At 40.7% G+C, this 24947-nt stretch overlaps 1 protein-coding gene across 5 annotated transcripts in view; it reads right to left on the bottom strand.

Annotated features, from left to right (window-relative positions):
• lpp (LIM domain containing preferred translocation partner in lipoma) overlaps positions 1–24947 on the bottom strand; it is a 153738-nt gene that overhangs the window by 18427 nt on the left and 110364 nt on the right. For all 5 annotated transcript variants that reach the window (XM_058638050.1, XM_058638053.1, XM_058638054.1 and 2 more), the window contains one exon: positions 8809–8978. In XM_058638050.1, the coding sequence (XP_058494033.1) occupies positions 8809–8978 (170 nt within the window). The remainder of the gene's footprint in view (positions 1–8808; positions 8979–24947) is intronic.

Below are 24947 nucleotides of genomic sequence, written 5' to 3'. Positions count from 1 at the left end.
GAAATGATGATGTCCTCAAATGTCTTGTTTTGTCCACAAACCAAAATGATTCACTTTTAATAATTTATTTTTTATCCAGAGCAAAGAAATGAAGAAAATATTCACATTTAAGAAGCTTAAACAATCGGAAATCTTGTTTTAATCATGAAAAAAGCTTCAAACCGATGAATCGATTATCAAAATGGTTGTCGGTTAATTTAGTAATCGATTAATAATCGATTCATCGTTTCAGCTCTAGACAACATGCTCTATTAAAGATGACCTGAAACTAACAATAAGTCAGGAAAATGTTTAGTGACATCTCAGTCTACGGCTGTGCCTCTGCAGGTTTTCCCCCACGAGTTTCCACAAACCAACAAACGTCAAATGAGATTTAAATATTAATGCGTTCTATTACGCTCCGCTGTGTTGCTGTATTTGTTCACACACATTTCTTTTATTAGCTGCCTGCGTGATAACGTTGCTCTAAGGCTAGTGTGAAAGGACAGGGCCGACACATGGATCATGCCTCGCTCGGGCCTTTCTGCAGAGAACAAAAGGCGGCAGTGGGAGTCCTGCTCCCTCTCTCCCTCTCTCTGTTTCTCTCTCTCTCTCTCTCTGTGACTCGAGCCGAGTGGCCGGCTCGGCTCGGCCTGCCGTCCGTCTGCCTCTCTGCCTTAAATTCAGCTCTGCAGCAGAATGTGACCCTTATAGACTTTGGGCAATGTCTCCTGCTCTGGTTACAGAGAGAAACTGACAAAGATCCCGGCAGTAGTTCTTTATGCCATGAGTTAGGGTGACATGGTGATGGGTCAGCACTAGGTCACAAATATATTTCCCTCTTGCCCCTGGGAGGGGGGGGGGGGGGTCGCTTTAGACTAAAAACATGAGGATGTAAAGAGGCAGAAGTGTTTGGATTCACTCTTCAGTGTCTTGTCCAAACAGCGTAGTGTAATGACAACCCTCCTGCTTTTCATTTACTTGCTTGATGACGGAGAAGACAGCTGTATTTCCTGTGCCCACTCGGTAATAAGAAATAATGACCGGCTTGAGTTTAGTGGGTTCACACCCACTGTACAGAGCAATTATACATACATATAATTGTCTTTGCAATTCTGGAGACGTACTAAGATGTGAAATCCTATTCATGCAAGTGCTATCTAATTGGCTCACACCTTTGAGGAATTAGACCGAGTTAATCACGTCTGAATATAGAGAACTCAATTAGAACTCAGCGAGCAAATGCAGACAGTCATGAATATTTGATGATGGAGTCAGCACAAAAAGCGGCTCTCTGTGTATTCATGACGCTGCTTCACAAGACAAGTTAAAACCGGAGTGGAAGTACACCTGTCGCCGCCGCTCACTGCACGCCTCGCTGTTCTCCCAGCGTGAGCGGCATCTGTGCAGACACCAGCAGAGAGCTACAGCACCAGAGCAGCAAGCATATGCACGGCCCTGAACTCACCACGCTGGCTGCAAGCCTTTGGATCAGACTACCTGGATATCCATCACAGAGGAGTGACAGGCGTGTGGGAGGTGTGCAGTCATTTCTAATTACAGCCATATTACTGTCAGTGAAGCGGCATTATGAGCTCTCCTTTTGTGTTTGTGCCGTTTCTATCGCTGTGACTGGATGTGAGATCATCCTCTGTGATTGAATGCATTGTGGGCTTGCTCTCTCAATGACAGCAGCAGCTTTAGGGGAGTTCTTGAGGGGATATCCCATTGTTCAATGGGAGAATAGTCGGTTAGGATGTGCTGTGGAGGACATCCATCACCAGGAGATCCAATTTAACTGGCACGGTGCCTGTCGCCTCTGGGTGCCGTGCCACCCTCGGAAACTTTCCCTTGCTATCGGTGATGATAAGATAGAGGAAGTACGATCGTGGTGCGTTTGCCTGTAAATATCTTTAAACAAAACTAAAGCAGTAGTTCCTTAACGTGTTTTATCTGATCACTGTCAATCAACAAGATCCGCCATTTAAACTGCTTTTAAGATCCCGTGTGTCGCATTTAAAAGGGTTTAAGAGCAGAAATGTTATGTTATGTTTGGATAGGTGTATAAATATTGTTTGGCTTTGGTAGCCACCGTGAGCTGACATGTAAGCAGGAGCTTACTATGGTGAATGATTTCACCGATGCATAAACTAACAAAGAACAAAGAAATGGCAGATAGAGTGGGAGCGTGGATGAGCAGACAGTTGAAAAAGAGTGTTTGGATCCTTTCTGGTTTCTAGAGGAGGTTTCTTTTGTTTGTTGTAATCTCTCACCATTAGATTTCACTGATTCTTACACAATGGTTCTTTAAAAGATGACTTTATGGTTTTTAAATGTTAGTGTCATGGTCAATTTGGTCTAATATACTTTCAACCATTATCCATTACTTTCTCATTGGTTTGTTAATGCCTTTTAGCTAATTATAATTACACATTCATAACCTTTAGGTCACTGCTGTAGTTTTCATTCACTGTCTGGTGCGACATGCTGTTTTATGATATAAAATGTGCTTGTTTTGGCCGTTATTGCTAAGTACAGTTCAGGGTCATTTGACATTTATATAACTGTTTACCAGTGGGCAGATTTTGTCACAGCTGTGCACGATATACTCACAATCTGTTCTATGTGAAGATGTCATTAAACTTCAAAGATCTGAATTTGCTGAAACAATACATTCGTTTGTTAATTAGACAAAAATATAATGTGCTATTAATAAATAAAAAAAAATAAAATAACTGTGCAATTACCTTTGTAAACAATTGTAAAATTAAGCAATTTAAGACTACTTAATAAATGCACTTTACATTTATAAGGGATATTATCCTCTATTCATGGTGTAGCAGAACTCCACCCCTCCAGTTGTTGGAGCACAAAGCAGAATTTTTCTAGTAACCATTTTTGTTTCCAGTTTCTTCCTCTCTAGATTTAAATAGGTCGATGTACAAATTTCATATTTCAAACAAAGTGAAAAGAATAAGTCAGTGCATTGGTTCAGCTGAAGGCAACATGAATGGTTGTCCAATGAGGCCACGCAGCACAACCTCTTTCCAAGACACAGAGGATAAAAGCCGACGAGTCAGTCACAAACGTTTCTTGGCGACTGGCAGGTCAAAGCCAAATGGAGTCTTTCAGAGATTGTTGCCAATGAGACCAAAGCCCATTTATTTTAAATAACAGAGCCACGGTGCAACGCCAGATAATGAACGCAATTACATTCAAGCAAGTTGGTGTCCGTGACCTTGGCGCTCTCTGAAATTTTGTCAAAAGAGGCAGAAAGAGATTAATGGTTTTATGTGGGCAAATCCCTATCTTTTTATTACTGCTCTTTCAATATGAAACTCTGCTCCTGCTGTGACCTTGTGTTATTCACATCAGTGTCATTATGCTATTGCACTTTTAGCTACATTCATGGGAAGTATAAACAAGACGGTGGGGATGTGATTCTGCCTTTAACTGGAAACGAAGCATTGTCTAAAGCCCTTTTTTCATCATTCACTGGAGTGAGTAAAGCAAATTAAATGATCCTGTTTATCAGCCTACAACCTGAAGCAAAGGGCAGTGGAAAAGACTTTTTAAAATAAACAAACTAATTAAATAGGCATAAACCTGGCAAAGGGGAACAGAAATTAGCAATAAACCGCTGCAGAAACAAGGAGATACGGACGACACAGAATGGACTGAGGAACAGTGGGCACCGTACACGGTGTAAGCAATTAACCTCAGTGACACTGAATCCCAGGACTGAACTTGTTCAAAGAGCAGCGCAACTATCAGATGGATGTGGAGCCGCTGCTGCTCTCAGGCCTGTTGAATAATATGCTCTCATGGTTACAGGCAAACTTCCTGAAGTGAAAGGAGAGAAAATTGCTCTTGATTTCTCAGACTGCAAATTCAAAAAAAAGATATGGTGACTTTAAAAATGCCACTAATTGAGAACATTTATGGCTAATTACTTTTTTTAAAGTTACATGCTCCAAACTGCACACGACACAGTGAAGTTCATATTTGGTGTCTTTAATTCCACAGTCATTGCCGATTATGTTTTGCATTTTGTCTGTGAATATGTTCTCTTTTGTAAATGTGGTTTTAATAAGCTGTTGACTTCTCTTGCAGATAATGTTGTCCTCTGCGTCCTGTCCCGGGACAAATTAGCTCATCACAAACTGTGGTGTGCAGCCACGAAGCTGTTTATTGTCCCTGGCAACGAACTAAATAAATGACTAATTAACTCACTGAATAAAGTGCCTGGCCAGTGCGGCTACAGCCACAATGCTATTTCTTTTCAAAAGCATCAAATACCTCAACACAAGTGTTATAGAACATCATGGACGAGTGCTGATTATTGGACCAAATTAACACAACGTACAATTTGCTTTTACTATAATGCTGTAACAGTGTGGCTGTACATGTTTGTGGCATAAGTCCTTAAAGACTCCCTGAAACATGGAACTCCACTTACTGTACATAAGGAATTAACTCTTTAAAATAATAACAGTTGTGTAATTTGTGTTTTATGTGAGTTCAACGCTAAGAACTCAAGACTCGACTTGACAACATAGCTTGTTCTAGGTTGCCAAAACTCAAGCAATCGTATGTTTTTTACTTAAAAAACCACGTCTCAATTAGGGCAACGGTCACTCTCTTTGGGTGGTGTTGGCTCACACACTCACACTTTCAGGCTTATCATCGGTGCAGATGTGCAGATATCAGGAGCTGTGGGACACCTCAGGCAAAACAATGGTGAAGCGATGTTGTCACATTAACAGGATTACAGATGACTTCATGCAAAGTGAGACATGGGCAGAGCGGCTATAGAGTTTATCAACATCCTCTTGTATTCAAATAAGCTGCGATAAGTCCTCATAGTGGGGAAGTGCTGAAGTCAAAGTCCGATTAGCGCTCTGCGATTCACGGCCCAGTCGTGTGCCAGAAGGACGGTTGTTCTAGATAGATAAAGTGGACAGGACATGATAACAGACGGAGGTGAGATCCTGCACATTACTGAAAGGAATCAATAATATGTAGGGAAGTTTAAATGAGGCAAATCTCTGAGTGGAAGAGATGAATCATGCCAATATCAAATGCCAGCATTGTTCCACAGAATATGTAAAGCCCCAGTTTTGATAAAGGGGTTGCGGATCGTCTACTTTGATACACGGATGAAAAACCATAGTGGACGTTAATCGCTCCGGCGTGTAAAATGTATTCCCTACAATTCCTGGCAAATAGATGTCATAGCATTTTGCATGAAACTGTGTCCTGAGGCAACTTTTAAACCCGTAAGATATTCGACATCAAAACGTCAAACACTGCCAACGGCTGCTAGAAAGACATTTACTCGTACTAAAGGGCACATTTAATGTGGGACAAAAATGTGAAATAAGTTTCCTCAAAGTTAAAACTTGGTCTTTTTCAGAAAACTAACATGTGTCGTTGCTTTTCGGGTTTTGACGTTTAATTTATTTGACTATTTTTCATCCGCAGTATTAAAAAAAGAAGAAAAAATCTGTCAGTTGACAATATACATTGAAAGAACTCTTAAATCCAATACATATGCTCTCATTTTAAAGAGCATTTTCACATTTTTTTAAGTTCAGTTCACAAAAAGTTTTGGTGTGCGATTAAATCACTGGAGTTCCCTTTGAAAAAAAACATGGGATATTTAACACTGCAGACATAACATGGTGGGTTGGAGTCAGAGAACAGTACATGTTGGTTTTCACACGGAGAGATTCCTAGACTGACTGACTCAGAGGCTAACTTGAAGTTTTCCCTCTTCCTCTCTGGGATTTGACATTTCTCTTCAGAGACTCAACACTCACATTCATTTTCTAATCGTACAGAGGCGTATGACCCTGAGGATGGGAATAAAAGAAGAAGAAATTACTTTCATTAAGAAATTCAGATTTCCCCCATCCTTTTGATCTCATGCCAGAAGAACATTTATGCTGATGAAATGCATAAATAAAGTTCTTAAATTATCCCATTCCTCTTTCGCGCATGTATCAGAGTTGGAGAACTTCCAGACAAGACAACCACAATCACAGTGAGTGCCTCTGAAAGGGGGATGATTTAAGAGATGGCCTGCCACTGATTTAAACATCATATACTGTAGCGCAGAGACTTTACTGGCAAAGTGCACATCAAGCCACATCCTGAAAGTGATGTAAATGAATTGCATGTATGTGTTAATATGTGCTCGGAATAATTAATAAATCCACTTTGGACGGCGAGATGCTTTATCCTTTATTTACCAAAAACAGAGCTTTGTCCTCCCTCATTAACTACTAAGCTGCAAGAAACTTGTACAAGCTTTCTTAACTCTCTTTTCTACAGGAAAGTGAAATGTTTGTGTGGATGTTTCTCTGTTCAAAAGCGAGTAGATCAGACAGTCTACACAGTTTTTCCAGACTCCTGTAGCATTTGCGTGGTGACTTAAACTGTCTGTATGTGTGTGAGGCCGAAGTGAGCTGTCTTAATCTGAACTGTTAATCCATACATCCAACTGAAAGTCTGTGCCCAATTTGAAAGGAATAATTTGAGCCTTTCTTACGATAATGCACCTTCGACCAGAGCTGATTAGACTACTTTTGTGGAATCGACTGGATTGCAAACTTCCTCTGTATCACCTAATAATACTGAAAATGAGTTGTCATTCCATATAAAATCTCATTAGGGTTAGTCAAGTCTAACATTGCATGTGACGGGCTGTGTCAAGGCGTGCAGGACTGGCGCTCATTTTCAAAAGGAGAAGAGGAAGGCGGGGCTCAACACGTGTCTGTGTTGTGTTTTGACACAGACTGAGAGAAAACCCAAATAAAGGCTTCTTTTCCAGGCATTTCCCCTAATACGAGTCGCAGTGTGTGCAAACTCAGTCCAAGAACCTGAGTCACTTAGTTTGAAATGAAAATAGCAAGTGTAAGTTCAAAGTGGTTACCCCAAAAACTCCACTGTAATGACACAGTTTCAGTCAGTTTCAGTCCATCACAGCTTCCAGGAACAAAGTGCAGACTCGACACTGCTGACAATTACAAAGCTGTCATTTACAGCAACGAGACTGACAACAAAACCAGACCATATTCTAATGACGGAATGAGGGAAACACTTCTGCAAAATGATGTCCTTGTGGTTGTTAAGGATGTGTCTTTCCTGACAATATTGTGCAAGGAAACATTTTCACATGTCTTGTGAAATACAGCAGCGGTAAAATAGGCCACAGTCTTTAGAGAAAGAATAAAAGCGACCAAACATATTATTAACTTCTTTGGCCAACGTTTGATAGGGGGAAAAAAAAAAGGAGAAACAGACAGTGCTCTTTTTTGAAGTGTTCCATGCAGAGAATCGTCACCATGTACCGTTCTGACATGATTTCAACACTCACTAAATAAATCAAGTCCATTCAGAGCATATTCAGATAGTTAGGTTCATGCATTCAGCTGCCAGTGCTCTCATCAGCACCATCTGATTCACAGTTTGAAAATCAATGAATGCTTTTCCGTTCAAAAAATAATATATATTCTGAGCAACAAGTCTATCAGGTCACTCATTACAGTCACACATGAAGCTGAGCTATTAAGATTTGCTTTGGATATCGCTGAGAGCATCAGTCAAACAATAAAACTAGAGATTTCAAGTGTTTTAATTACTCAGTATTCATTCCTGGGCCATGTGTGTGTAGCTGTTAATGCCACATTCAAATGTTATAGTGGTAAATGCATTTGTTTTCTTTTGGCTTCTCCCTCTCTAGGGGTCGCCATAGCAGGTAATCCACATTTGATTGGGCAGAGATTTATTTCGCCAGACGACCTTCCTGACACAACCCTATCATTTATCCGGGATTGGGGCCGGCACAAGGAGTGGCCCCCACAGAGGCAGGGGTCAATTTAGAGAGTCCGATTAACAGTGAGCAATGTGGATTTGGTACCTTGGTCAGAGGCACAGGCTGCCCTAATGTTGAAAATCTGCATTTTGTTTGTTAAATATCTGCTGATGACTAAGCAAGTGAATAAATACACCAGAGGAAGTGCAAACCTCCAAGGCGGCTTTGTTCCTTACACTGTTTCTTACAGTCTAATTATATCAAAGGGTTAAATAATGTTTTCCTGACTCTGTAGCATCACCTAAATCTAATCATTCCTTTCTGGAACCTACATCCTCTGAAAATCTCCCCCCCTCCCCCAATTTTTTTTTAAAATAAATACAAAAATCTTGACTTTTTTTAATTGCTCCTCAAAGACAAATGCAGCCAGAAACACAACCACCTTCACCATGGTAATTAAAAAAAGTAAAAGCTATAAAGCTACAATAAATAAGCAACTTTTTTGCATTGAACTTTAACATATCTTTGTACATAGAAATGTCACTCTATATCTATGTTCATACTCTATCTATTGAACATCTGTCCATCCTGGGAACAGAATCTACGTCTTTTGCTGTTCATGTTTTTATAACCATAAATACAGCTGTCAACTGCAGCTTTACACCTACCATTAGTCTGCTAACACAGCAAGACTTTATTTATATTATTGTTTTTCCTGCATTGTATTGGCATCACCATGTCTATGTATGTAGAACTCTTATAAATCAAAAACAAAAGAGGGTGTCGTAGAGTGACCAAGAACAAAGCAAAACCAAGGGGTAAAGAATAAATGAAGACACGCTGTGCCAGGCAGCTGGCCTGACTGTTGATGAAAGAAAAAAGAAAACTTTCCACGCACACAGCTGCCCGTGTGCCACCCTTGGCTCCCACTCCAAGGACATGTGTACAACCAGAGAGAGCCGAGACATGTCGGAGAGGCAGGCGGACGTGAAAGGACGGGAGTTACTCACAATGTAGCAGGGCTCGCAGTACGCCTTCTTCTCCACAGCGTAGAAGGGCTTGCCACGCAGCTTGGTGCTGCAGGTCATGCAGACGAAGCAGTCGACATGGAAGACCTGGTCCATGGCGGTGCAGCCGGTGCCTTCACCCACCACGTTCTCTCCACAGCTGGCACATCGCCCTGAGGAGAGGAAGAGCAGCAGGTGGAGAAGAAGGAGGCTGAGTCCACATTCACCATAAATCTCAAGACATTGTAGGTCAGAAATGATTGTCAACATCGTCACAAATGAGCCGATCATGTCTGTGTGTAGGCCTTTTTCCACCAGTCTTGTCTGATTTTCACATGAAAACACCTGAAACAAGTTGACGTATTAATAAAAGGTAAAAGTCATGAACTGCAATGGAAACAAATTCCCTAACCCAGCAAACAAAAGAGGACGTTGACGCTGCGGTCACAGCGAATGCTAATTTTTGCTACAAGATGTATTTGTGCTATTTCTGTGTGTATGCACATCTATTGCAACAGCGGTGACAGATGGACTTCCTCGCTGACTTTATTTCCAGCTTTCTCCTTTTTTTAAAACAGTCTCTGTAGATAAAACTTCTAGTGTCGTGAACACACAGAGAGTCCCACTGGCTGCCGGACACGTGACATTCAGTCGGAGAATCTCAACTCTGATTGGTGTTCGCATCGTTGTATGGGGCAAAGTTTTCGGCAGAGTTGAACGGAGCGAATGGTGCCAACACGAAAATGTACATCTACTCATGTCCGTGCATTGAATGTGTAGGTAAACTTGCAGCGGTGCGACCACAGCATAATAAATCACATAAGTGAAACATACCTCCTCCTTTTGCTTTTTCATGTACAACCAGTGGATACAGCAGGCTAGACGAGGAATGTGTGGAATAATGAGGAAACCACGGCTTCCTTTCACTTAGTACAAGAAGAACAATATGACTATAATAATAATAAAATGAAGCAGGCAGATGCTTGTGAATGGATGGGACCAGCAGGGCTGGAAACACCACCATATATTGTATAGCTACTGGTGCTTTTTATTCACATCATCAGGTTCTTATCCTTCTGTGGTGACAATTACTATTTGCATCATCGACTGCTTATCCTGGTGAAGTCCCAATATTGATGGGAACAAACATAAAAGCACATTTTCCTGTTACCAAATCTACTTTAAACTTTAAACTTTGCATTACATTTTAATGTTGTCTGTGTAGATGAGCCTTGTTTTGGTGTGTATCCATCATGGTCCATAATGGTCTGGTTTGGTACAGTATGGTATGGTTTGGAACGGTAAAGCCCCCGGGGGTCAGGCTTGCGTTTGGACTGAGAACATTACCGTATCAGCGAGATACGTAGCGTGACGTTTTAGCGGTGCACCGACAACGGTGTCAAACTTTTTCCTGTTTGGTTTGTGGCTGCGGGTGTTGAAGAAACTCTGGTCACGAGGGCGTGACACTTTTCTGCCGCCCAATCAGCTGACTGTCAAGGGTCTAGCTCCACCCGTACTGCACCGTACCATTACTCTGGTACCCCAAGGGAAGGGTACAATAGAACGTTGGGGCTTGTTATTTTGGTAGTATTCCTAATGGAAACAAGATACTGTCGCGCTGAAGACCTTTGTCTGAACCCCATGGGTTCAGGCTTAATTTCTATCTTTTTACACGGTTGAAGCCGTTCTATGAAATACAACGGGAACTTGAGGGAGACAAGTATCCAAGAACTTAATGGTGTGTGTCTCTGGTGTGAGAAACTGAAACGCCACTGTCAGCCCAATGCCCTGGACTCCCCTCAGCAGGTTGTCTCGAAGGCTGGCTCACACATAAAGTGATAATTCAGGACGTCCACAAGATCGCAACATTGCTCTGGCCAGAATTTAACCAGGTGTGAATGTCGTCACACTCAAGACATGAATGCCGTACGTGTTCATGCCCGCACTCTTCTGCAAGTCATGGCTGCAGGTGCACCAGATGTGGAGAGTCCAGACCCAGAGCTCTCCGGAGTCAAACCCACTCCTCCTCCTAGGCCTATTTAGAGTGCTGAGATGTTATGATGTTAACAGAGGACTTATTTTATTTCTTTGTTCCAACTTCCAAGTGGCCTATGTAAATATTTAGTATAAATGATTCATTCTTGACATTTGAATAATGTCGGGCAGTAAACGGGTTCAGGCTTTTAAGAAGCTGTCAATCAAAATGTGCTTGTCGGGCTCAGGCCTTGTCGGCGCCTAAATTTTAAGGCCCGATTACAGCTGTACGATAATGTACCACTGGAAGACGCTCTAAAAATAGTAGACACACTAATACTAATACAGCATCTCCAGCACATCTATGCAAACATAATGGCAGAGATCTACATTTACATTTGTTATCCTTACATTATAAGAGAAGGATCAACGAAGGATGATTTTTTGAGTTACACCCGTTTCTGTTGTCAGTAGTTTTACAGTCCTCTTCTCATTCTCTGGACAGAGACTGTAAATCTGACTAAAAAAAGGTACAAAGTCATCAGGATGGATTATAGGAGGAACCATTGACTCACAGAGATTAAAAGTCTGTTGTGTGTGGGTTAGAGCAAAAGTTTGCAGCTCAATGTCTGGGTCAGTTTTCTTATCAAGTGAAAAAACAAGTGGATGTTTTGAGATATCTACTGCTCTAATTCTTGCCTCTGGGTGGCTTTGTTTTCATAGCAGTAGAAGAATCACTCAAAGATTTTCACTTAAACAAACTTAAAGAAACTATAGATATCGTTGGTAATGTGTCACGGTAAATATTGGCACCAATGAATTAAACAATGGGGAAAAAAACGTCATATTTGAGAATCAAAAGCTTAAATTGTGACACAAATGTTATGTCCATCTGACAGGTTTGAACCACAGGATCCACAGACTGACCTGCAGTCCACACACACTTCACCACCTCACCCGCCCCCTAAAATTATAGGCAAATCCCTTTAAAGGCCTAATTTTTCCCTGATGTCAGAAGAGTCTAATCTTCATGTCTATTTCAAACACTGGATAAGGAAGGATTAAACACTATAATTATGCCACATTACAAAAAAAAAAGCTACAGACATCACCAAAGTGTGACATCTATTTCAAAAAGTCGAGCTTTAAATGATAAAAAGCAAACTTTAGAAGTACAACTAAGTCTTTGTAAAAGGGGGCGCGAGAGAAGTGATACTATTGCGCCAGAAAGAGCCTGATTGCATACGGCAGGACGTGGCATTTGAATATCTTTAATTGAGTAGGAGATATCTTTAATTGAGTTTAAGATGTCCTCGACTCAATGCAAGTTATCTTCAACCCAATTAATAACACTGTCAATTTAATTACTGGTATCTTACAATAATAGGGTTTAGGCAGATATCTGAGAATGTTTTATTTTTTACACATCTGAGGACAGATGCAATCTCTGTGAGGAAGCATGATACAGTAGATTTAATTAATTCAAGTTCAACTTCTATGGATTTTTTTTTTTTGTTCCTTTTTTCCCTTTTTCTTTTTGTTTTATCTACGAGCTGATTTTAGACGATGATTGACACCCAGTACGTTCTGAACACAGAAGTGCAAGCGTGTCACAGACAGAGGCGAGACACTAACCGGGGGGAGATAGAGTATCTGATGCTTGCATTTTCACAGTTCCACTCGCTGTTTTCATATCAAAAATTCAAGCGTGTGAGAGTGTAAAGCCAAATCTGTCTCAGGTATCAGCACAACATTGGAAGTCATGTGTTGTTGAGATGAAATATCTGCTTGACTGCGAGGCCTGCTAATGCTTTTCTAATCTTAGATAACTCATTATCTTATCGCCAGCCTCACTGGAATCTGTGAAAAGTTGCTGAAAGAACGGCACCAGACACAACTTCCCTGGCAACGATGTGAAATCCTCCCTGTAACACGGATCGTTCTTAATTCTCATTTACAATCACAGGATTTATCCTTTACTGCCAGCATTACATTGTTGAAAATGACTTATCCTTCCAACTCACATTGTAAATATTATGCTGTCAGATGATAATCTTTTTCTAAATTGTGAATAATGGCAGAAGTGTAATAGTTTATCAGAACCAATTGCATTTTTAACACACTTTACAAATGAGAAACAAATGTGTATCTTGATTGGGAATCAAACGGATGTAAAGAAGGTGACTTTATGAACGGGGCTCATTGATTTATTTGATTATTTCAAATGTAAAGACGTGAAATAAGCCTGAGGTAACACGGTGTCTTACTTCAGAGACTTGTTACGTTTGCACCTTCTCTGTTTCATACAGGCTGTGTATCCGTGTTGGGTCAGATGAATGAGCCGCGCTGCAGCGCTAACAGATGTAAACAGTGTCAAATGATACAGACACAGTGATTCTGTGACACAGAGAGGCAGCAGAACTATTCCTCACCGTCTCTCTCAGCAGCCGCAGCCTCGTATCTTTATTTGTTTCACTTCCCGAACAGGGTAATTGATCCTCAGTCTTTTTCCCCGAAGTCGCCACAAAATGATCCTCAGCTGTTTTTTGTTTTAACTCTGACATGTACTGACCCCAACCCCAGAGCAGCTCCGTGTAATAATACATTGGATGATGATTAAAAATAAAGTCTATTCTTGTAATATGACTTTTTTTTAAATCTTTTAGTCTCATTACTTGACTTATTATATTGCTGTTTTGTTTATTCCACATCCCTTTTTCCCCTGTATTTTTGTTAATATGTACAGTATGTTTCCCCTGTTCCTAAATAAAGGCTGTTGATGTAAAAGCTGCATGCAACTGTAAAATGTTACGGCACGATGGCATTCCGATCTCAGACAACTCATTTGCTTGGAAACTTGAAACTTTCCCAGTGACATTTTAAAATCCTCACTGCGACACTGATATTTGTGAGTTGTTTGTATTATTAGTAGAACAAGATTTATCGTTTACTGACTCTAACATTAAGAAAACAAAGGGAGTGACAGATTGCTGTTGAGGACGTTTACCTTTCACAAAGATTGTTTTTTTTTGTAAAAGCAGCAGAATTTCCGCACATTAATTTTAGCGACTGCTGTCATCGTGCGGCGCAGACAAGTTTTCATTAAACCTGCTATCGCTTTCATCTGCTCCCACAGCTCTCTCCACACCTCAATTATGGCTGTGTTACCTACTGTACGGGGAGGCAGATTAAACAAACTAGTGAAGGCACGTCTCGGGGGGACATGTGGGTGTCAGTGGAATCACAAGCAGGGTAATCACTTCAGAGAGCCAGAGGGAGAGAGAGGGAGAGAGGGAGAGAGGGAGAGAGAGAGAGAGAGGGAGAGGGGAGAGAGAGATGGAGCACGCCGAGCCTGTTAGTGGCTTCAGATCACAGGCCATCTTCAGTGAGTGGATGAGAATGCCAAACATGTCCCACAGGGCTCCCACTTTACATAGCGAGAAGGAAACCTCACTGAAATCCTTTTCCTTTTGGCAGTCTGTGATCGTGAGGGCCCTCAGGAGCTATTTGTGCACGACTGTGCTTACACTGTATACACACACACACACGTGGACACACACACGCACACACCCAGAGTTACAATGTAATAGAATCTCTTCTCGCCAGACACATGTGTCATATACTGTATGCAAACCTACAGACATGTCACGTCAGGCTGCGTGTACACATCATCAGCCCACGCATGAACACACACACACACACACACACACACACACACACACACGATGCTGTAACAAAAGAGCAGCAGATCACAGGCTGCGCACAGTCTCGCCCACAGATCCTCCATACCTGCTCTTCTACCTCTAAATTATTCCTCCAAAAAATGTTAGGAGCAACTTTATAATATGATTTAAAAAAAATAATAATAATAATTTAAATTAAAAGTGCTAATAAACGTTTCTGAGAGGATATTGATGAAGCGACGTGTCAAAAGGAGTAAGTCATGGCTCGGATCTTAGAGCTTTGGTTTCTTTCACGTCACCCCAAGCTTTGATTTGAGGTGATAATGAGTTTCACTGGGGATACAGAGCCAATTGTATAAGGAGTAATTATGTAAAGAAAATAATAATAAAAAAATCAATATAACGAGTGAGTACATGACATTCAAAACAGTAAGACTGGGCTTCAGGATTTGTACATGAAAATGGTGAAAATAATATTGACAAATCTGATCAGTTAATCATATAAATACTAAAAAACAACTTTCCACTATTTTCCAGATCCTGAGGTTATTGATTGGTTAAGTTTGTTTTTCTGAGCAACAATTCAAAACCAATATATATGTTTAGTTGTTTTATTTTCATAGAAGACAAACAATATAACTTTAATTTGGATCACAACCATTTAAAATGACTTTTGTTTAATTTTTAAAAACTAACTAACTTTAACTGATAACCTTGCTTAACTAATGGATACATTAATTTACCAATGTAATTATGGCTGAAACAATTACTTGATTAATTGATTACTAAACAAACTTTGATAATTGATTAATTAATCCGTCTGAGTTTTTTTTAAGGAATTAAAGCAAGTTTTCCATATAACAAAGAAATCATTCACACTGAATCATTTTTGAAGAAATATGCTTCCCAACCTCAGTTTCCCCTGAGTCGACCACCAGTGACACTTGGTCCTGTTAGCGTAACTGTTAGCAAAGATGGCGGACACAGGTTTACATTCTGGGAATGAGGTCCCGCCCCCCCACGAGTGGGTTCAATCCCCGGACCAAGTGTCCCCGGTGGGAACGTAACAAAAAAAAGAATGAAGACATTTCTCGACTCAGGGGAAACTGAGGTTGAGAAGCACAATTTTTCAAAAATACTGCCCTTATTCTATACTACAAAGCTAAAGTAAATTGGTGAAGTATTCCTTTAAGTGGATCCAGTACAACATCACAACTGACTATAATGTCAAAACTAAAACATGGAACTGAAGAGAAAGACAAGACAAGACGTTGCCCCATCAAACTTTTGGATTCTCAATGTTGAGAGGGAGCATATTTCTTTCTTTTGCTCATCACATTTTTGCGCTGATTTTTTTCTTCTCATATAATTAAAATGACCCTTTTTTTTTAAATGTATACATTTCAAACGCGTCGACTGAGTTTGGTTCTGTACGTATGAAAATGTATCTACAAAGTGGGACTAGCAGTCTTTACTGTACGATAATAGCGAGACGTGCGGCGTGTTCTACAACACTCCACATCAATAATTTCGCGATGTCGCCTGTGAGCGGTTTTCAATTTTAAGACACGACTTCAGTTGACTTCCTGAATAATACAGGACAGCAATTGAAGCAACGTCGTATTTACCCCCGTGGAGATGATGATCCCAAATACTTTCGAGTTATTTCAGCTGGGCATAAAGGAATCATGAAAGGCCTCATCACTCCCAGTGTCCCTTTGCGCGGGGAATGGAAGCAAAGTCTTAATATCAAAACTTCAAATAGTTCCTGTAGAACCAATGCAATGGTGACGGCGGTAGGAGGGGGAGTTCATTTACACTTTACTCACTTTCTTCCTTTCATTCCTCAACCCTCAGAAGTGTCTCTTCTCTGTTACGTCGAAAGTCAAAAGGAGGACTGAAGAGAAACTCTTTTCTTCTTTATTTTAAAGAAGCACATTCCCTGTGAGCTATAGAGGCTTAGAATGGTTAGACAATTTAATTGGATAAAAGGGAAAGATAAAAGAGGCACCGACTTTGTTCCATAAATAATTGATTTCTAATGTATTTGTAGTGGCAGTGAGACGCTGTTGTTTGGGAATGGGGGATGTTGAGTGGCACAACGCGTCAGATTTCCCTCAGTCTTTGCCTTCTTTGTTTTTCCACGCCGTGATATTGAAGCAGCATGAAAGGCAGAGAGGGGAGCACACTTGCAGCTCAATTTGATCTTACATCGTCACAAATCAAAGATCGTGCATGTAAGGAAGGATCGCAAGGAACTTTTTTTTTTTGTGGGAGACCAAACTTTTCACACTGTGCTACTAAAGAATACAATCCTGCTGGTGCAACCATTGCAAACCCCAGAGGCAAAGCCGAGGACGACGGCGCGTATCCAAAACTAATATAAGAACCACACAATGCATTTTGGGATTAAGCTAAAAGTTTGATGCTTGGAATAAAAAATATCCACCATATATATATATATATTTTTTTTTTTAGCACCATATATATATATATATATATATATATATAAGTATATATATATATATATATGTACATATATCAAGTTAATTTTTAATCAGCTTTTGCTCCGATTGTCATCAGTGGGAACGCAAGACCAGAGTGAACACACTCATTTCTTCTTCTTCTTCTTCATCATCTACTTCATTTTTGACAGCCAGCAAATTCCCACATCATTTCATTCATTTTATACAGTTATCACAGTCATGAAAGTTTATAGTGAACCTTACTTTTACAACGTGGGATAGAAGTCAATATTTTTGAACCTTGGGGGAGGCAGCCTTCCCTTCCACAACACATCAGGACCTCTGACTCATGGAAGACCTTCAGAACACTGATCAAGACACACCTGTTTAGACTGGCTTTAACTGTCCTCATTTCATTTACTTTAGATGTTCTCTTTTCTTTTGTTGTTAAAGCATCTTTGAGAGAAATCTGATGTATAATTATTATCATTTGGAGAAACTGAAAAATCGATAAAAATTGGTGTTTGTACTTGTTTTGTGTGGACGGCACACAATTCATGCAGCGTGGAAAACCCCTCTACCTCGGCTTTAATCATACGGAAATGTGACGCTTTGCTTTTCTTCACACTTCAAATGGATAAGGTTCTGTTCACGCTGTAAAGTTTGTGGACCAACAAGAGATACAAGAGATCTCAAGAGATTTAGGAACATCATCATTTCTAGGTTTGAGGAACAATGATGAATATTTTTCAACATTTTATGGACCAAACTAGTATGAAACGATAAAATAATAGTGAGTTGCACCCCTACCTGACTGGCCCCTCCTTACCAGACGTGGAGCTAATGTGGCCCCCGAGGTCATCTGACTTTGAGACCCGTGCTCCAATACAAAATTCATTTATTGTGACACCATTAAAAAGGTGAGCCAAAAAAAAGGTACAAAGTTGTGGTAACCCTCAATTTAAGACATAAACAATAGGTCAGGGAGCGGTTAACAGCACAACACATTAGGCACTAAGTGCCAGAGGCCATGATCTGCTCACTGTTTCATGTCTTCACCCTGTAGGTTAATCTACTTTGTTGCTTCCGATCTCCCTCCACGCAGCCTGACAATGCCGTGGCCTTCAGTTGCGAGTCGAATTGCTGTCATCGCTGCATTTCAATCTCTGAATGCCTCTTTCCTAAACCCTGCCTTTAATCTCATTCCCAATGTCAGTAAAGAGCAATCTGACGGTGTGTCAGCCCATAGTGTGTATATGTATGAGTAAATATGAGAGTAAATAAACAAGCTTAGATGCTGCTTATCCACGCACGCGCATGTACGTCAGTGTCTGCACGCACGAACGTGCGCCTATCGACTCATTTCTGAGGTCACACACTCACTCACTCACTCACTCACTCACTCACAAATGAAATCCAGCAACATGAGCGCCCCGGAGCCTCAGCTTGGGCTCACACGGCAGCTGATCATGCAAGCCTCAGTGGAGCTGTCTCAACGAGGCAGGATAGCAAGTGCCGAGCCTGGCGGGGGGAGGAAGCGGCGGATGGATGGTGGTGCGGTCACCTCATGTGAACCAGTGCCAAACAGAGCGCTTCATGACACAGCGGAGACAAGGCCGCGCGCTGGCACACGCCACATCGGCTGAGACACTGGAAAGCAGCATTACAAGGTCAACGGGGGACAAATGAATAACGGCAAAACACGTGGCACGAAAGACACTTAAACACTGTTGACAAATACAATTACGGCCTCTTTCACACTGGAATGTGTGCAGCAGGAATGCGACACGTATGTGGCACGTGTGTGGCACGTGTGCGCCACGTCTCCTCTTTCTTTTCATTCAGGCAACACATGGTAAATATGCAGACCATTCACACTGACCATGTGTTGCCGCGCACGGCTCTCTGGGAAAAGACCTCTCGGCTCAGTAAAAAAGAAAATATCTTTCTCTACATCTGTTGCATACTTTATGTCACAAACACCACATCCTGTTCCTGTTTCAAAATAAATGTACTGAAGCATTTCAGTTTCCTGCTTCCGTACTTTTTATCTTAACAAAGTTTATTATGAAATATGTGACAAGTCCTAGTATTGAGTTGAGTACAGAGGGGTTTGGTACTTGGAGAAAATCAGAAAACACTATTTATACCAGGTTATGTGATCGGAGTGGAGCTGAGGCATTTTGACCACAGTGAATATAAAGTGAAATAAACAAAACAAAACAAAACAAAAAAAAATTAGTAATATTAATCAGTCACTTTATCTCTGGTTCATCTTAATCTAATGTCACAATACCAGTGTGTGAAGTAAATGTGAGGAAGAGGAGGCTGATGAGAGAGCAAATTATCTTGTTGGGAATAAATCTGCCTCCTGTGAAAGGTCCGGCCTATTTACACCAATGTATATAATAAGTTAATAATGGTGTTATTCAATATGTTCTCCTGTGGTACTTGGTTAAAAAAGTACAAGAACCACTGAGTTAAAGTATATAAAACAGTGTTTTATGATTTAAAAAGGCAAACTCCATGTGAAACACATACTCGCATTCACTTCCTGAGTGGTTCTAAGGAGCCATGACTCGTCTAAGGTCCATTAAAACTTTCAGTTTCACCTCGTCAAGGTTGTTCTTCTGTTTCACCACCCTCATTTACTGTAAGAACTTGTAATAAACAAACATCTGCAGAGGAAAAGCATCGACTTCCTGTTTACACCAGCATGTGCCCATGTGATATACCTTTATTCTGGTGTTGGAATAGACGCAGATAATGTCTGAACCTGAGCTAAAATCATCAGGGCGCAGATTGTTCCATCTGAAAATGTGGTTTTGAAATGAAAATGTAAAAGTATGGATGTAGCTTAAGTTTTGAAAATATTCTGTGACTATTTATAAGAGAGAGGATGACATAGCAGAAAGGAAACTGCTAAAAAAGAGCTGCATTACGGACAGTTTTTCTTCACACTTTTGTCCATTAGTCAATTCCACAGCCTCACACTGACATACCGTGCTTCATGAAAGGCAGCCATAATGAATATAATCATCTGTGGCTATTGTGTTGTGTAATCTATCTTTTTGCAGTCAAACATTATAAACCACTGTAAGTGGCACAGTGATGCACAGGCTTTAGATGAGTTGCCATGTCACCAGACTGTCTCATATGATCCCCCCCCCCCCACACACACACACACCGCCCTTGGGTGGTCTCTGACCTCCTTCTAGCTGCATTATGCACTTCCGTCTCATATATATATATATATATATATATACATATACATATACATATGCACATGCAGGGCAAACACACAGTGAATGGAGGAACCTTTCTAACAGTGAAGGAAGAACTAGGCTCTTGACATAAAAAAGGGCCAATGAGGAAATCAATGTTGTGTGGGGAAAAAGGGGGAGGTCAGGTCAGGAAGAGAATGAAACTGAATCTAATATTTGTGTTCAAAGTAAGTTGACACATATATGTTTTTTTTCCTATTTTCTAATTTTGTTTTTATACTTTATACATTATCCTTGAAATTTCATTCCTTTTTGATTTGTGGTTGCCATGGTTACAGTGAGTGTGGTTTAATAATACAGCAACGTCTCCTTTAGCTGCATTACTTTGTCAGAAATGCAACAGAATAGCAGCGGACACACATTTTTTTAAATCAAAACGTCAAGAGGACAATACCAGTGACTGACCTCTTTCAACTTTCAAAATAAAAGCCTTACTTTCAAAGAAACACAAACAGAGATTGAGGCTGACGATTGCATGCTGATGACATGCACTTACTTTTGTACAAGGGAACTGATTAAAGCTGGAGTAGGCGACACATTTCTGGCACGGAAGATCAATAATCCCATAATAACCTTTCAGCATTATGTAAATCAAGTGATCTGAGAGAGAACTGGACTTCTGCACCTCCCATTTCCGGCCTTGGTCGAAGTGTCAAGTCGCAGGAATCTGTCCTGTGACTTTACACTTCGACCAATCACAGAGCAGTTCAGAGAGCGATATTAAGTACGTAACTAAGTGGATAATAGAGTTGGACAATAAATGCAATAAGTTAAACACGTAGTAATCTCACAAACGTGGTCTACTGCCACACAGTAACAGTTACTGATGGAAAAGAACTGTATATAAATCCTCTGCATCAATAGAACCTTCACATATATGCAGTACACCCATGGGCACTGATGCTCCCCCATACATCTCACATGCTCCTTTCATTGATTTTTTTTTTTTTATCTTTTACACATATAGTCTGGTGTTGATTTTTCCTAAAACAAACTAAAACTGTAGCATAACAGTTTCTCCTTCAATATCTCCTGAGGGCTCCTGTTAAAATGTATTCATTATGAGTTTCTGCCCTTGGTTTTTATGCACTGAGAATCCCTGACTGAATTTTCTCACAATAGTATGTACTTTAGATGGTGAAAGACCAACATTGATTGCAATCTTGCAATGAGAAACATGTGAAGTTAAGCACAAAGTGGAGAGCCATGACCCATCCTCGCTTGCAAAGACTAAACCTTTGGTGGATGCTACTTTTATACCCAATTTTCATAGCTTCAAATGTAAGCAGTTCACCTCCTATATTATGTGGAAGCTTCCAGAGCACTGTTACTTGAGTAAACTCTTTAGTCTTTCAAATCAGGCCAATCATTTTGAATGTGTTGCAGCAAAACACAATTTGGTTTATTGTAAAAAACATTAAAAACCCTTAGTTGTAAGTAGGTTTAAGTGATTCGATGAATTAATCTGGTTTGTAAATAGTATGTTAGTGAGTTAAAGGAACACAACTTTACAGAAACATCTTCTCACACTACAAGGAAACAGTTATGTGTATTGGGGGAGATGGTTGGCTAAAGGCATTTGGAGACTGTGGAGGTGGAGACTGGTGGGGAAGCATAGTTCAGTGGTGGTGGTGGTGGTGGTGAGGGGGTGGGGTTGTTTTAAAGCAGCGGAAAAGCTTTACTCTGACACACATCCCACTTGTTATGACATGTAGAGGCACATCTAAAAGCAAACTCCTAAGAGGTTGCTGAGGGCGACCTCAGTAATATGCAAATTAACTCCATCAGAGAACGTTAGACAATGCACAAAGCTGTCTAAACTGAAAGCCTATTAATACATTAAGTTATGATGCTCAGTTGTGTTACAAAGACAGAGAGGCAGCTCCACACGGGTGCACTGCGTGAATTGTAACTTTTTCTGACCCAATTACCTCGGCTGATCTGCTCCGACTCCTCTGGCCTGCGCCGTTACTGGAGCTACACTGCCATTTGTATCTCTTCCAAGATTCCTCATCATTTTTTCATGTGAGGTGTCTCATAAATTATGAGGGTTCCAGCAGCTGACATTATGAGGAAAAAAAAAATATGCCTTTTCTTCTCCAGCTCTTATCGTGAAACAAAGGCGAGCTCAAACCGGGAGGAAAGACTTTCCCGACAGCCGAGAGTCCTGTGTGGAGTACAGTACGCTCGTATGAGTCTCCCTGCTAATTTCTCAACCATCCGGTTATAACATTACAAAAACATTTATGCAACTGCTTGTAAAATCTCTCTGGAAAATGACTCTGTATAAATATTGATTGCATATCAATTATTTACTTTCTATACAGTGGAAAACGGAAACTCTGGGATCGCATAAAGAAATTCTCAACTTGTCATTTTGGTAATAAAAGGGGAACAAAAACAGATTCTCTGCAGCAGAATGAACTACACTACATAAGGATCGTCATCACTAATTGTAAATAATGCAAACCATCTCATCCTTTCAATTATTCAGCTTTACATCCTGGTTTTTTGGGTGACAGAAATGTAGTGATGACAAAATATCTCAAGACCCTCTGATGCCAAGACGTGTGCATTGCACGCCGAGTAGCTGCGTCTTATTAGATTTCCACAAACACAGTACACCTACACACAATATAAGTGGATTAAACATGATGGATGATGACATTTGGAAAAAAAAAAAAAAAAAAGGCTCTTTTAGATTACTCAAATCTAATCTGGAACTCTAAATCAGGACTAATCAGTGGCTTTCCACAGAAGCTTCAATTACAAGGGGGATTTCTGGCATCCAAACTGGGTTTTCTTACAAGAAAAGACTTTTTTTATAGTGTGCATCATTTTCAGGTTTTCCCTGTACAGTCTCAGTTAACTGCCACTGTTGTAAATGAACATAACAAGGTTGTGCTTCAGATGGAGCTCAATTGCGTCTAATGAAAAGTTTCCAGTGTGTAACATTAATTTAATTCGATTAACCCCCTCTGGACCCACGAAAAACTCTACTATAGCTGTTTCAGATTAGAAGCTCATCAAAGACTTTAGTGACACCAATAAAACTTTTCCTATATGAAGACAATGATCCAGTCCAGTAGTGCACTAGAGATCGCAGCCCCACTTTGATTATTCTTGTTAATTACTAGCCTTAGGGTCTCAACAACTGCTGGCTCTTTCCCCCCTGTACCCCGCCAAAAGAAGAAGAGACTCGAGTGCCATCAGATTCTTTATAATTACAAAAGTCTTGTGCTCTGGGACTAATTCTCCCACATACTGGGACATACAGTGGGAAAACATGCCAGGCCACAGACAAATTTTACATCACTGTGGTGACTATATGTACATTATTCAGCGGAGGAGGAAGGAGGCTCTGTGGATTTGCAGAGCAGCATGTGTCTGCGCTTGAACTCTCTCCTAATGAGTCCCTGCAGTCACCTCAGTTGAGGGTTCCTGCTCATCCTCTTTCTATCTCAGCTGTCGCCGAGTCAAACCAGAAGATGACCCTCCTCCCTCCTCTCCAATCCAGTAACACCCCGCCACTGTCGGCAGGGTGCACATACACACGCAATCCCTACCTCAGATCACATTTGACCCATTTCCCAACTCCCATGTTCTTGTTTTAGCAGCCTTCAGCCCGCCACCTTATAGGGGGCAGCATGTATGGTACAGTGGTCGACAGAGAGTTCACGCCAGGTCTGCATCACATACACATTCACATGTAAAATTAGGCCACAAGGCTTTGAGGGCCGGTCCTCTGTAAAATGACTACACTTAGCTTAAGCCAGCAGATCCATTTGACCTATGTCTAATGTGAACCAATTATGGTCTTTACATCAGTGCACACCAGTGTGGAGCTGAATATCCTTTAATACCAGTTAAATACATGTTCTTGTAGCTATAATACACCTACACATTATCATGGTGCGCTGTGTGATTATGTGCCGATATAAAGCCTGCTCTGGAGTCCTATTGAATGTGTTGAGTGAGGTATCTAATGGGCATGGGAACTAATTCCAGGGCAAAGGGGATTAAAGGCTAGAGAAGAGAGAATCAGAGGGATGGCACTTGCTGGCAGCAGAGAGTAAAGAGGGTGGAAAAATAGAAATGGAACACAAATGCAAAGAATCCTCATCTTTTGAATCCTATTTTGTGAAATAGCATTAAAATGCTGTTTAATCCTGGCAGCTATATTTGTATATATTTAAAATCATTAGACTTGAAAAACAAAAAACAAACAGCTGGACAGTGAATAAGTCATCCGTCCAAAGCCATGACTGTATCTGTATCCTTTGGTCACAATGATGTACCAATTCCCACTCTGGGAAAGTGGTCTCCCACTTTTTGACCTCAGTGCAGTTTTGAGACTCTACCTTGACGACTGCTTCCCAGACTGGTAGATGTGATGTGTCTACACCATGGAAATAAAAAGCACAAGAGGTGCCAAGAATATTAGATAAGCGTCGTCTGCCTCCTACACACCTGCACTGTCCTCGACAGTCTCAATAATGGTTCTTCCAAAACCACTGTTCTTATGATACAAAACCATGCGAGTCACTACGGTGGCTAATCCAGGAAACATAACACCCGTTTAATTTAGCCTTCATTAACAGAAATGTGACAAGTCTATTTAACAACATGATTTGGACGGACAGGGAAGCCTAACTGTTACTTTTTATACTTCACAAAATAAGAGTGAACGTCTAGAGAATGTGTGCTACTAATGAGCTCACATTGTATGTGATAAT

Source organism: Solea solea, chromosome 9 (assembly GCF_958295425.1).
Source record: "Solea solea chromosome 9, fSolSol10.1, whole genome shotgun sequence".
In the NCBI taxonomy this organism is placed as follows: domain Eukaryota; kingdom Metazoa; phylum Chordata; class Actinopteri; order Pleuronectiformes; family Soleidae; genus Solea; species Solea solea.
Note: the sequence above shows the minus strand (reverse complement) of the source record. Positions and strands in the feature narration are given on the sequence as shown.